The sequence below is a fragment of the Paramacrobiotus metropolitanus genome, unplaced genomic scaffold (assembly GCF_019649055.1).
Source record: "Paramacrobiotus metropolitanus isolate TYO unplaced genomic scaffold, Prichtersi_v1.0 Parri_scaffold0000002, whole genome shotgun sequence".
Taxonomy (NCBI): Eukaryota; Metazoa; Tardigrada; class Eutardigrada; order Parachela; family Macrobiotidae; genus Paramacrobiotus; species Paramacrobiotus metropolitanus.
The window spans coordinates 2,936,525-2,950,448 of NW_026570222.1; the positions used below are offsets into that span (position 1 = coordinate 2,936,525).

Sequence of the window (13,924 nt, forward strand, 5' to 3'; positions counted from 1 at the left end):
CTCAAGTCAAAAGCGTGAGCTGCCGTAACTTTTTTTGGTTTTGTGTTATGTATGCTTATGCTTACGCGGAGTGTATAAGAGTAGGACTATTTGTTTTACACATTCACAAAATAATAAATTATGCGCGCGTAAATGTTAACGCGTCCACATTAATTTTCAACTGTCCCAGACATCGTGATGCAACATGCTGTACTAGTGCAAATACAGGCACAGGTACTGTACATGCTGTAGATTGCCTTTACTTAATTAATTTAGGAAGCTTCCGGGCTTCAGCCCATCGATCTGACTGTGATCACAGTTTACATATGCATATATCTTGCTGCCGCAGTCAAACAGGCACAAATGTCGAAGTTGACCCATCCATAAATATTTACAAAAATAACTCGAAACATTAGAACATCAGACAACATCTATAACAAATCCGTCAAATCGCCGAACGGGAGCAATAGTAAAAGATTCTGTATAACGATAAAAACTTTGTCATGCATCAGAAGCATCAATCGTTCCACGGCGGAAGTGAATGCGATCGTCACTGTCGAATTCGGGTTCCGCTGAAAGCACAGATTCACGTGAGCCGGTTTCCGGCCTGCCAATATCAATTCCCTCATCGGGACTCTCTCTTCTCTTATCATCAGTTTCCTCCTGATTTTTTGCGTTTTTCAGAATACTCTTTATGGGCACTGGAGGCTGTACCAGATTATTACTGGAGGAACTGGACAATTCGCTCATTTCCACGGATTGACTCGTATCGGAATTCTCCGCTGAGATCATCCGTTGCATGAGGTGTTTCGGTAGTTGTCCCTGCTTGAAATGTTCCACCCGCCCTAAACGCCGCTGTTTTAACCGCGACGCACTACTGCCGTTGGGGTCCATTTTCACTATCACAGTATTATCAGGAAGCGGGGTGCTGGGTAGAAACTGTAGCGAATCCCGCTTAACCGGCAACTGTTGTATGGATGTGGGCGGCTTCGTGGCCGAGATTTTACGCTTCTCCAGACGGACTTCGCGGGCACGTTCCTGCCAATTCTGCAGACGGTCCTCTATTTCTACTTCCATGGCCGTGGGACTGACGGGAACCGGTGTACCGGGTAGTGAATTATATCCTGGACTGGTGGCGGAATCAGATGGTTGTATGGAATCAACAGCATCGACAACGCGGCCGTATATTACCACTGGTGAATTGCTTCCATCCGGTGAGGCTAATATTATTTCGATGCGCGGTGATGCGGGCACCACGGGCGTATCGGGGACAAAGGTCACGTTGTCCACTCCGGCTCGGTTATCCCTGTTTGCTGTCTGCTCCAGTGGACGCACTGAGATGGTCGATGAGCGCTGGGAAGTTCCATCCACGCGTTTGGTTGTCATCCGCCTGAAAATTATAGTACGGTGTGATAAAAAAAATAAATACGAAACTTTCTTTGAAAATTTTCTATTGAGTCTTTATATACTGTAGTAGGTAATATCAGATGGCTGCTAGCAAAGACTGCAAAGCACGTAATTTAGTGCCTTAAAGCGCAAAAATTACAACTGTCACAAACCGTTTGACTGTTTTTGCCCATTTGGTAATTTGGTTTTTCCTCCAGACCCAAGAACTAAATATGATACCGGCGACAAACTGAAGCGCTAGATGTACACCCAGTTCCACGGTTTCGAAGTCCAAACTTTGTGCCTGTGTACATACGGTAGCGGCATCGTTGTTTCCGGCTATTAGATTATGAAGATGACAACTGCAAATGGCCCTCATTAGAATTGAAGTCCATATCGACAGTGCAACAGTACTTCTACGTATTTTACCGCAATGAATCAAAATAACCAACATATGTATCATTAAAATAATACATTTGCAACGTTGTTCATCAGAGTACGCTACAAAAACGGTACAAAGTTCCTTACTTGATGAAGTTTGCGCGCAATGAGGTATAATAAGCCGCATTTATGTAATAATGTGCGTGAATGAAGATAGATATAAGGATACATATACACACAAGCACGGCAATCGCTCCTGTAAAACAAAAATTCCATGTAGCGCTTGTGTTTTGCAAGTCAGGATTTTAACTATCAGACTCATATCTCCAGTTCCATCATTCTTACCAATATGTAGCATAGTGGACCGAATATTTTTCTTGTCATCGGCACTGAGTGTTTCATTTTTTGACTTTTTTATCCGGTAAAGAACCATTAACCCTGCAAAAACGAAACTGAAAAGTTTGAAAACATGAAAAATACTAAGCGATGCAGAATAGGGTATATACTCGTGCAGTTCCATTACTTCGTTGGTGTCACTCGATTTACGTCTATGAAATGTGTACTAAAAAAAACTATCATTCTGACAAGCAAATAAAAGTCGCGTACCATGGACCGGGCTTTTAAAAAATTTGAGTACAGTAGTCCAATAATCTGAAGACCTGAAGTATAGATATCTATATATTGCTATTGGCAATTAATGTATGTACACTGTACAGGTCAGAGTTGGTATGACAATTTCGAACTGCACAGCTTATATGGGCGGAAATGAATAACAATGTTGTATTGTACTTTAGAGTTTTAATCGTAAGTACTTAATTTATTTAATATAAAAACATGCATAACAATATTATTTAGAGGTGTCCAGTGGCAAGTTTGCTTCATTTCTGCCATTATACACCGGTTTATAAATTAATGTCTTCAACACCACGCCTTAGCATTTTCAGTTTTCCGAGGTGCATTCTTATTTACCAATTACTTACCCCGAATCATGAAAAATCCGGAGGTGATGGCAACCAACATCAGCGGTAACACCAACAGGAAACCTCTAACGAAGCCCCATTCTAACCCAATAAAACAAATTCCACTAATATGATTGCCGTCTATCTGCAAAAAAAATTGAGGATGAAGATGGTTAAAGTTTACTTGTACCGACACACACATAATAATCTGTATATCGGACCCTCTTAATACGATTGTGTGAAAACGGAAAAACAGCTGACTCCGGTTTTTTATTCCTTGTTTGTATAACAATAGTAAGTATGCTATTATAAAATTTTATTTCCCGAATTTCTGTTACAAATCTAAAACATAATATGAATGGTCATAGGTAAATATTTATTATGGCTTTGTATTCGTAAAAATAGAACTGGTACAATTTTATGAGCCAGCCTATCCAGTATTGTACACCTGGCGCTGGCTTACACTAAGTAATTATGCGAATTGTGCAAAAATAGCACTAGTTATACGAGTACAATACAGATACTATTGTACTCGTACATAGCTGCGGCAACCATACAGAAACAAAACTGTTTTAATGATTTCTGTAAATAGTCAGCAACAGCAAGTTTCATCTGGCCCAATGAAAAGGAAATATTGTTCGAACAGAATTATTTACATGAGTTCCGTGGAGCATCCTTGATCTTTGTCATTGACATTGCTTAGGTTGACACTAACAAATCGAGCCCCATTCACGGGTTTTTATGTTGGCTATGTTTGCACTAGACGCATTTTATAGGTGTAATTAACAGTTTAGTCATCAGTTACATTCAAATAAACCAGTTATATTTTCTTAAAGCGGTACAAGTGACAGTACACGGTTGAGAAAGTCTGTCTGAGAACTTTCAGATGGCCGGATCTTAGCAGCCTGCAGGTTTATTCGCAATTCTAATACTTCCAAACAATTACAGGAAATAAATAATTCCGCCATGTTGTTTTTGAATTAAACGTGATAAAATATGGGTTAACGTTACCGAGAGACAATTAGAAATGTTTATTCTGACTTCCAAATTACCAGTTTTCTTGAGAAACGTTCTGCTGTCATGCATGTGCACATACACGATAAGTCATCAAGGTGCATTATATACAGTTCAGCAAATATGAGAATATCGATGACGAGATTTTCACTGTACATCCTGCCTACCGGTTGTAATTCTGATACGAAGCGTCGGAAGCAGTTACAGCAAATTATGAAAAAAATGCTTTACTTACCCCGCTTGTAGCTATTACGATCAGGCAGAGCAGCAAGGGCGTTACCCACGCCGCTACATGAAATCGTAACGAATAGTTTCGCAAAATTCCGCTGGCTTTCATCTCATTAGTATATACGGTTCGAAATGATATATGTCCGATTGAAATTAAATCTTAAGCATAATTTTAAAATTTTGCAACTGTAAACCACGCAGCTGCCACATCCATGTAGGTAAAATTAATACAGTACTTATCATAAATAATACCGAGAAAATTTTTTTAAAGCTTTACAAATTTAATTTACAGCTTAAGTTTTTAATCATACATGCAGTGCAAGGAAAATTATTTTATGTATAAAGGGGACAAAAATTAATTGATGTGCAAAAGAAAATTCTACCCTAGGTTCTTTTCCGTATAGAGATAGTTTCCTTGTGGTGTATACTGTATATACACTGCATGAAATTACTATACCGTGATCAGAATACTAAATTACAGTTCTATTATGTACAGTATTATGACACTGACTTAATTCAGTGATAAAACTATACGGTGATCAATGCATTCCACAGTATACATGAGAAAAACGATTTTTACACGGCAGCCGGCATCATCACACGTAATCATAGGGTCACCTCACCATGCACATTATATAAAGTACAAAGCAATTGTTTATTAGGCAACTATGCAATAAAAAAGAGCGTTATTATTCTTATTTAAATCAGTCTGAACAAAAGATGTCTTGTTATTATGTACTACAAGTTGCTGAGTTAAAACGATTAAAAAACAGCATGACGCGAGAAGCAGATTGCACCTAACATAAGTCTTACTTGGGTTCATGGCTTCGTTCAGTTTGATCTTCTGAACAAGTAATTTTGTCACGTGCTCCTGGTATAAACTGAATAGCCCATCCAATTCCCGCCATGATGAAACAAATATTGATAAACAACAAACATGTATCCGGATATTTCGTTAGTTTGCGCCACCGTAAAGCCAGGGATATCTGACCAAGCAAAACCTCTCATTAATCTTCTAATCCAAATAAATGTATTATGCCAACCTATACTTACGGCTAGTGCCCGACTTATTTGGCGAAAAACTACGAACGTCAGTATAAACAAAGGAACGCAGACCACATCGAACTGAAAGTACTGTAGCTATAGGTTTCAATATTGGTTATGCCCAATATATTTAACGCACAGCAAAATAAAGTCGTGCGCCACACGGACACTACTAATAAATGCTGCAACCGCAGCGGGTCATCTCATCATCAGCAGTAATTCTTGAAAGAAGCAGGTGCCTGGGTTTCACCACAGCAATGCAAATATATGCGTTTTTAAAGATTGACAGATTACAAAAATAGGTACAAACTACAAAGTACAATTCAAAAAAGGGTTTCAGTTTAATTGCATTTCGTTTTCTTAGTGGCTGACCGAAGGATACTTACGAATGCCGTGCCGTTGAAAATAAAACCCATGACGACTAATACGGCAATATAAACATGCAGGGATTGTTGCATGGATTCCGACAAAAATGGATTGTGACACCGGACAGCACAATTGCCATTAGTGTTCCAATCGTCTTGGGTAATTTTAATTGTGTCGTTGGTGGCTGTCATAGGATGTGGACAGGTAAAGGTTATGTTGCTCTCCAGCATTTCAAACCATTCTACTTGTTCCTGTAAAATGTCGATAGTATAAAGATCTATTTTAACTTTTGCGAGCTTAATTATGCATAAAGCATTATTATGATATGAATTACACGTTTTTCCGTTAGAATTTGAGGTTTTGGTCAGCCATTGCGGTTCTCTAGGGGCTGTATTGTATTACATACAATAAAGTGTGATAAGTGTAACCATGCAATGGCCACATCACTACAATTGTTCCCTTTCGTCACCCGTCTCTTTAATAACTAAGTAAGCTGGTATAGTACTTACGACGTTAATTAATTGACTGACTTTGTATGAGAATACTCAACATGCTACATATTTATATACATTTCTTTCCTGATATCTAAATTTAACTCCGGTCTGTATGACTTTTTAATATTATCACCATCAGTTTTCATTTGGCTTTTTTTGTTACTGATTGTACTGTACGATGGACAAAAAATAATTGCTATTACTTAACAGTTTGCTTTTCTTAAAATATGTGATTATTAGGGTTCACCTTGGCCGCAGTAGCAGATTAAATGACATGACCTGGGATTTCAAAACTCAGCTATAGCCGGGAAAAATATAACACTACAGGCTATACATACAGTCCAGTGCAAAACACCTCTCTTATGTCACAGACTCCGCAGTAATCAGCTTACTTCCGTACTCGCACTATATTTAGAAATGATTTAATATTAGCATAAGCGCACTCAGGCTGCGGCCAAAATAAATTATCAGCATTAAATTCACACACCTTCCTAAGCAGCTAACAAACAGTGTATCGCATTTGAGGCTGTGATATGCATAGAAGTATGTACAAACGTTTTCCATGTATGCCAAAAAGAATTGCATAATACCGTTTATTATGATACCGATAAAACGTGCATACCTCGCAGTTAATGTTATTAGTGAATACATTATCATCCTGGCAGGTCTTTAGTGGACTCAGGGATTCCGGAAGTGCACGCATAACTTTATCTCCGCACATTTGATGTATTTCCTGACACTCCTTCCTGGGAATTAATCGCTTTTGGCGCTGTATACATTTGGGTATAGCCACAGCAAAAATTAGCGGTTGAACGTAATCCCAACAGCGGGAATGATATTTCAGCCTTTGCGCTTTTTCAATGAATTCCAGCACTTCCCAGTCATTGCTTTCTGTAGTACTATCGTAACGTAATCGCACATTTATGGAACTCAGGTATTCCGTAACATTCCGCGGAATCGGCACACACATCTGCACAAATTTCGTACATTCCCGTGGCCGATCCAGTACCAGATATGTCTGAAGGCGGTTGGGAATTTTTGGGATTTTTGTCTCATTAATCCGCTGCCACTGCGGCACATCGTCATCGCGAAGATCATTATTATTAAACACAAAGGATGATGAAGTATTCTGTAAATACAGGCTGCATAACGTAATCCATAAACATATTTTCTTCATTTTCATCACAATTACAAGTAATGTCTCTCGATTTCAAGTGTTTTTCTCTCGTAATGCCAAATCTTGACCGTCGACAGCTTATTAGATAGGTGTGAGACATATGTATACGTAACCCCGGTCAACACTTTGCGGTAAACGAGGTTATGCGAATTCTCAAGGATATAATAGTGGAGCGGCACACATTTTTGTTGCAATTAACAATCGGACGATTTCATTATTTCAGTTGGAATGTGCAAGTCAAAATTGTGGATAATAACGTTTCCAGTCAAGTAATCAGTAGCAGATGAATTACGACTGATATGCGTTAATAGCGGAACAGATTGATCCTGATTATATTGCAAGCTAGAAAGTAATAATCACTAATAAGAAAATTACTGATAAACTGGTGAGCGAATTATACCGGCATATACTAGTAAGCAACGCTTGCACAGAGTATACGTGCAGGTAGCCAGTGAAGCTATAATCGTAAAAGTGCGCGATCTGTGCTAACCATAAGGTGGAAATCTCTCTAGTTCTAGAACACTGATAATAGCAGCGATTATGCAGGCGGTAGTTTTATATTTAGCTCACACCTTTCTTTTTTCTCGTACTCATACGCTTGCCGGCTGGTACATCGGTTCATTACAAAAAAATCTGTGGCACCAAGCTAATGATAAGTACCGTACGTACTGACCTGCACTGCTGCAAGGCAGCAGATCTTGTCGTATAGAAAGCAAATACATATTGTACAAACGGTACCGCAACTCACCTGATGGTGAGTTCCGAATATCTATACATAGTCCATTTTAATTTTGCTCGTAACATCGCTACAGCTCGGTAGCTGTTTAAGGCCAATGCACGATATGCTGTTTATACGTACAGTTCTACAATGAAATGATTACGGGCTTTTCGAGAACGGCATACGTAGTACAAAGCGGCATTGTACCAAAATAATGAGCGTTATTCGGAACGTTAGGCAGTCTTTTAAACTTTGGCATATAAATATACTGGAGACGTTCAGCTTTGAATAAGAGGCAGGAGTCTACAGCTGACCTGGTGAAGTGAGAACCAAAAAATCAAATTACTAATTTTATAAGACTGGTAACAACCTACGATGTACCTCGTACACTGGTAAAAAGGTAGCCGGAGCAGAGGATTCGGCTTTAATTACAGTATCAGGCGCAAATGTTTGCAATCCAAGCTCACTTCGGCACGCAAGTTGATTAAATTAAGTAATTACAGTTTAGCAACACTTTTTATAGTTTGGAAAAATTATCTCATTGTAACCAGGAACAAAAAAGTCGCCCACCGGGGGGCTCGAACCCCCGACATTGAGATTAAGAGTCTCACGCTCTACCGACTGAGCTAGGCGGGCTGCTGTTGTTGCTCTAATCTTACTATTTTACGTAGGAAAAGTTTGGATTAAGCTGCTTTTAGATGGCTGCTTGCAATGAGTCTTAACACCTTCTGATACAGCAACGATAGTACCAAAATTCCAATACCATGATAAAAAATCTGGAGTAATAAGCGTTCATGGTTAGGTCAACTGCTGATCAAATCTTCCTTTGTACACTCGGCATTCTTAATTGTGTGTGAATTACAAGAAGTTCTGCAGATAATATTTGACAGTTGTATCCGACAAACACCTACGGGTACGATTAGCTTGTTTTATATAATTATGAATAAATGCGTGTTTAATCCTGCATAAATTTTATTCATTAGAGTAGTTTGCGTCAACAGAAGGGTCTTACGTAAAAGTTTAATATATTTGGCGATAGTTGTTACCTTTGCTCTTTCCCGTTTGCTTATCAAACTTTTCTCTCCGCGTCCAGTTCCGTTTGCAAATGCAAACTTTAACATTAATGGGATAACACAAAATATGAACCTTCGTCGAATATTCCAGTACAACAACATTTTGGCCGAATATCGTAAGGGTAAAACGCAAAAACAACTTCAGTCTGCATGTATGAGGAATCTTAGGAGGATGAACTATTCCCCAATAGTCAGGTTTCAAATACCTGGTGGTATTTATAAATTATCAGCTGTTTCGAATTCACCATCGACGCGATGTCCGTTATGCCGATCTCGACTTAAACTTATAAACCAAAATGAAGGTCTACTGTTTACAAATATTCTTGGCGGTGCACTTGCTTACAGAGCTTACTCGGAGCCGGACAAATTTTTGGCCAAAAACAAAGAGCCCCCCGGCGTATACAACAGATTTTTATTAAAATGCTTGTTTCTGCCCATTATTTCAAAGTTTTAACGTCCATATACGATCACACAAAGTGCTTGAAATCTGTCAGTTTCCTCTTTCCTTCCCGTTGCACGATGCACATCCTCACTTGAGCTGTAATAATTGTGAACAATTATGTTAATACAAACAGCAACCGCTGTTGTGTGACCATTAATTTCCGTCATACAGATATGCTGACTTGGTGAGTCTTCACAAATATTTACGCTCACCGGCAAATCTCCGCGGCGTCACGCGTCTCTTTTAATAATTTAAACACCAAAAGCATCGCCAGAAAATGTCCATAGGCAGAAATAACGATGTTCAAGTTGGACTGCAGGATAATTTTCTTAACATCCACCTACACGCATTCGATAATCCTGCACCAGTTGCGTACACAAAAAGCAGCAGTAATATAATGGCACGAAAATTGTTTTTATGCCGAAGCTTCTTAACCGCCCGGCGTTGGTGGCATTTAGGTTTTGGTTGGCAAGACTAATTTCCGCTAGCGACTAAAATGACCCCGATTCGGGGTCTTTCATACCTTAACATGTATATAGCGAAACAGACACATAAAGACCATCTGGTTATCAAGTTATACATGTACCATGTGGATAGATATGCATATTTTAAGATGCACAACAATACAGTAATGCAAAAAATCTGTGAATAGAATGATGTGTTACTTCATAACGTGTTTAGCCCTACGCAGTGCTTGTGTTTTAATTTCGGTAACTGCTCGCTTTGCAGCCAATGCCAGCCATCATGAATTCGAATAAACACATTTTTTAACGGCAGTTACCAGGTATTTCCTACCGGGTAGGGGCATGCAGCCATATGTAAAAACTGGTGATAAGAAGGTGTTTTAAGTTATTAGCAAGTTAACTTTGCTCCTATAATATTAATTCAGAAACCACGGGTTCCAGATATGCGCAGAGATGTTTTGCCTATCTTACGCCCATAGTGTTTGCGAAGAACAATTGAGCCATAGTGATTAAGCTGTCTTAATTCGTTACTCTGTCCCAGTAACTTTATACTCGTACGTATCTCCATGAAAGGTCACGAATAACAGGCGACGCGTGTTGAGCCGACGCTAAATTAAACTTTTCGCTGTTTCAGTACGACGACAAGTGCCAATAACCTATGGTCCTATGACGTACCGCACTATTAATGGTGCGGTACGTCACACTATTAATATTAATTGCAGAAACTATAATTTCAAAAACTAATGTTAATAAAAATACCATATTAATATATTAATATTGTATCACTACTAACATTAGTTTCTGCAATTGATACTCGTACCGTAACTTTAACCGACCGAAATATTTAGCGTTTGCTTTCATTACTGGATTAGCGCGGTTTACACGTGCATTTCAAAATAAACTTGCTTTGTGAAAAATAAAAATATACCGGATGGCGGATGCTGTGATAACGGGACAACCAAAGTGTGTAGCAGCGTTAACGTCATTTCGATCAAGTCATTCAAGTGGAAGCTGAAATGTTTGCACGAATGTTGTATATCACTTATACGATCCGGCAGCAATTAAATGATCAGCAGGATGTCGATTGGGCTTGCGACTGTTAAGTTCCAATCACAGGAAGGTCAGCAACAGGTATGCAAGTATAAATTATACAGTAGTAAGTATCGTTTACAACAACATCAACATCATGTTCATTAAACTTAAATGAATACGCCTGTGCGAGCATGATTGTACCAAGATGGTTTTATACCTCCATCTGAAAACTTGAGTTGTTACACCCCACATCGTGCAATTGTTATCACGTCCTGTAGTTGTTATATTCAAATTACATCTTACGTTAGTAGCTTAAGGACAATATTGTAAAATGTAACATTAATCAAATGATTGTAACAAGCTACCAAGTCTTTTTATCACTTCTAGATGCTCACGACATTAAATAAAAAGTGAAACTCTTTAATAAAAACTTCAAACAGCAAAGAAAACAATGTATTACTTACTCTCGCATTTTGTGACCTGTACGAGTACAATATTTACCCGGTCGTACATAGGTATTAATATATCTATATAGATATAATTAATACCATTAAATAATAATATTATGCTAGTATGTGCACAGTAATGTACATTAATTACTTAATAAGCTTATGTTTTTTACTTACAAGTTAGGTATGTTTTTTTACTTAAAATTTACATGTTGTTTTTCTGAAAGTTCACCTTCTGATCGCGGCCTTTTCTCTGATTAAATTTGTTTACATACGGTACGAGTTCTTCTGTTTAAAATTCGCTCCCAACCCTTATAGTTATTAGTATAACTGATCTGATTTACCTACGGCTTCCAATGGCATTCGTATTGTAAAACTGGAAATGGTACAATCATTGGTGCCTACAATTGGTGCTCGTAGTGGTACAGTCGTTCTCTCACTCCGACTCTCGTTCTGCATTAATTTTACAGTTTGCTGCTGTTTGCATTTCGAAGTTTGCAAAGTGACTAATATTTAAAGTGTCGAGGGAAAATCGAATTTACTGAAAATCAAGCGTAACTGGCATTCGACTCGGTGATCGGGGAGCACAAAAATAGATAATATACACTCTGCGGTATTGTAAGTTTGTATACATGCTCTGGTGTGTGACGCAGTGCCCCATGACGTTTTCCGAATTGATTGCGTCTTTTCGATCGGTAGATCTTATCTTTCTTGAAGATCTGACTTTTTTCGAAATTAACGTAGCGGATGTTGGAAAACGCAATATTAAAGAAATAAATAAAGCCGTGTCAATAGACGTGTTGTCCTTGGATTGTGTCTTCGCGTATCTATTCTGTTTTGCCACATTGACATCGTACTCATCTCTTCTCTTCGTCATACGGCAAGTACGTGACTGCGCAACAGGTACTCCAGAGGTTCTTGAACTTGTATCCGTTCTTTTCCGTCCTTTCACTTCGTGCATGCACGCATAACCGCACTGTACACCAGTGTCAGTATGTAAAAACACAAAGTGCATGCATTTTGTGTTTTTATAATATGAGTACACTGAGAGGAAAGTGGCATTTTCAATTTTTTTTAAAAAACACGTGACCAAAAAACCACGAGACCAAAATTACGTCATCCGCACCAATACACAATGCACAGTGAAGCGATAAGGTGCAACTTTTGTGATGGCCGATACTTTCCGATAGGCGTCCAGTAAATCTTGCCCGGGGCAGATTCCTACTGCGGAGAAAATTTCGGACTGCCGGCTCCCCTGACATCCTACCGTTACTATGGGCGGTAGCAACGTGGCCACCAATACAATTATTTTTTATGCGCTTTAAACACTCAGTTTTTTTGATTTGTGTTTATTTTGGTACTTCGCTTTTCCTCATATTCCGGTCACTTTTAGCGTATGGTTTCATATCCGATCACCAAGTAGTTAAATTTTCTGACAAAATGAAGTTCACAGTGATTATTAATTTTTATAAAAACGATTTTTTTCATGAAATCTAACCGTAAACATCAATGAATTTCTATGGAAAACATAATAGATACCAGAAACTCTGAATCGGGTGAGACGCAAAACACCGGGCCTTTTCGTTTATTATCTTATGCAAATGAAATTTAATTGACCCCTGAGAATGTGAAGTTGGAGTGGACCTGCTCAACGAACTGCACATTTGACGGGTAGCTAAAGGCAATCCGATTAGCACTTGTTCATGTAGTGCGCCACATGTGCGGTCGCACCAGTGACCGGTGACCGGAATATGAAACAATACACTTAAAGTGAGCAGTACATAAGAAAAAGCAAATGAGTAGTGTGCTAATTTCAAATACAGTGGACATCAAAATTTTGTTATGTTTAGTCCGCGACCGACATTGCCTAGGACACGGTATTAATGGTCTTAATTTCTGTAATTCTGTAGAATGTCTTACCGAATCCCGAGAATCCCTGAAAAGACGAAAGATGAGATGGAAGCGGAAATTATTACGCTGAAAAAAGACCAACAGCGAGATGCGGCTAAGATCGCCGAAATTTCGAAGCATAACAGAGATTTGACCCATCAGAACATCTTGTATCAACATCAGTTGACCAAAAGCAAAGTTACTCCCGATGAAGTTCTGGCAACAATTGCAAATCAGGCTACGTGTGATGGCTGGATTGAATATTGGTCTGAACGTTTTATTGTTCTATTCGAAAAGCGCATCAGACTTACGCCAATCGCAAAGGCTCACGTGTGCTGGCGAAAGCAAGTGGCCACCGGCACCATTCCGGAAAATCTGCCATCAGATTTTCGTTCCCAGGTGAACGCCCCAGGGGTGCTTTTCCCGGAATATGTGAGTCAGGAAGAGTTGCAGCGCCAGCAAGACGTGCGCTGGGGATTTTTGTTGAGCGTACTCGATGATCGCTGCACAAACATTGATGTTGCACGTAAAAAGTTTGACGAAGAAGAGGAAAGCAACACTGATTTTGCCATTAAGAATATGGGTTTTGAGAACGTGGTGAAGCTGAAAGTTCGCTGTCTTGAATTAGCCGATGCGCGAGCGCATGATAAGCCGGCGCTTGCAAAATTTCAGCAGCTGCAGTAAAACTGTTATCTTGAGTTGTCGTTGCTTGTTGGCCTGAATTTTTGCTTCTTGCTTGAAATAAAGTTTCTTGTTTTCTAGTAAGTTATGGTTGCGTTCAGTAAACATATGCTACAATCAGATTTGATGCATTAAAAGACATAGGCC

General features: G+C 39.0%; 1 protein-coding gene and 1 non-coding gene across 2 annotated transcripts; both read right to left on the bottom strand.

The window, feature by feature from the left end:
* Positions 1-223: 223 nt before the first annotated feature.
* On the bottom strand, positions 224-9,096 carry LOC129589218 (smoothened homolog). The gene is made up of 10 exons (XM_055483818.1): positions 8,793-9,096; positions 6,474-6,980; positions 5,378-5,608; positions 4,759-4,933; positions 3,955-4,106; positions 2,727-2,850; positions 2,092-2,184; positions 1,894-2,002; positions 1,539-1,727; positions 224-1,369 (listed from the first exon to the last, which is right to left on the bottom strand). The coding sequence occupies exons 1-10, from the start codon at positions 8,919-8,921 to the stop codon at positions 481-483; spliced, it is 2,598 nt and encodes an 865-aa protein (XP_055339793.1). The 5' UTR covers positions 8,922-9,096; the 3' UTR covers positions 224-480.
* Trnak-cuu (transfer RNA lysine (anticodon CUU)) lies at positions 8,310-8,382 on the bottom strand. Its single transcript has one exon. It is a non-coding gene; the product is annotated as a tRNA-Lys (tRNA).
* Positions 9,097-13,924: the final 4,828 nt, after the last annotated feature.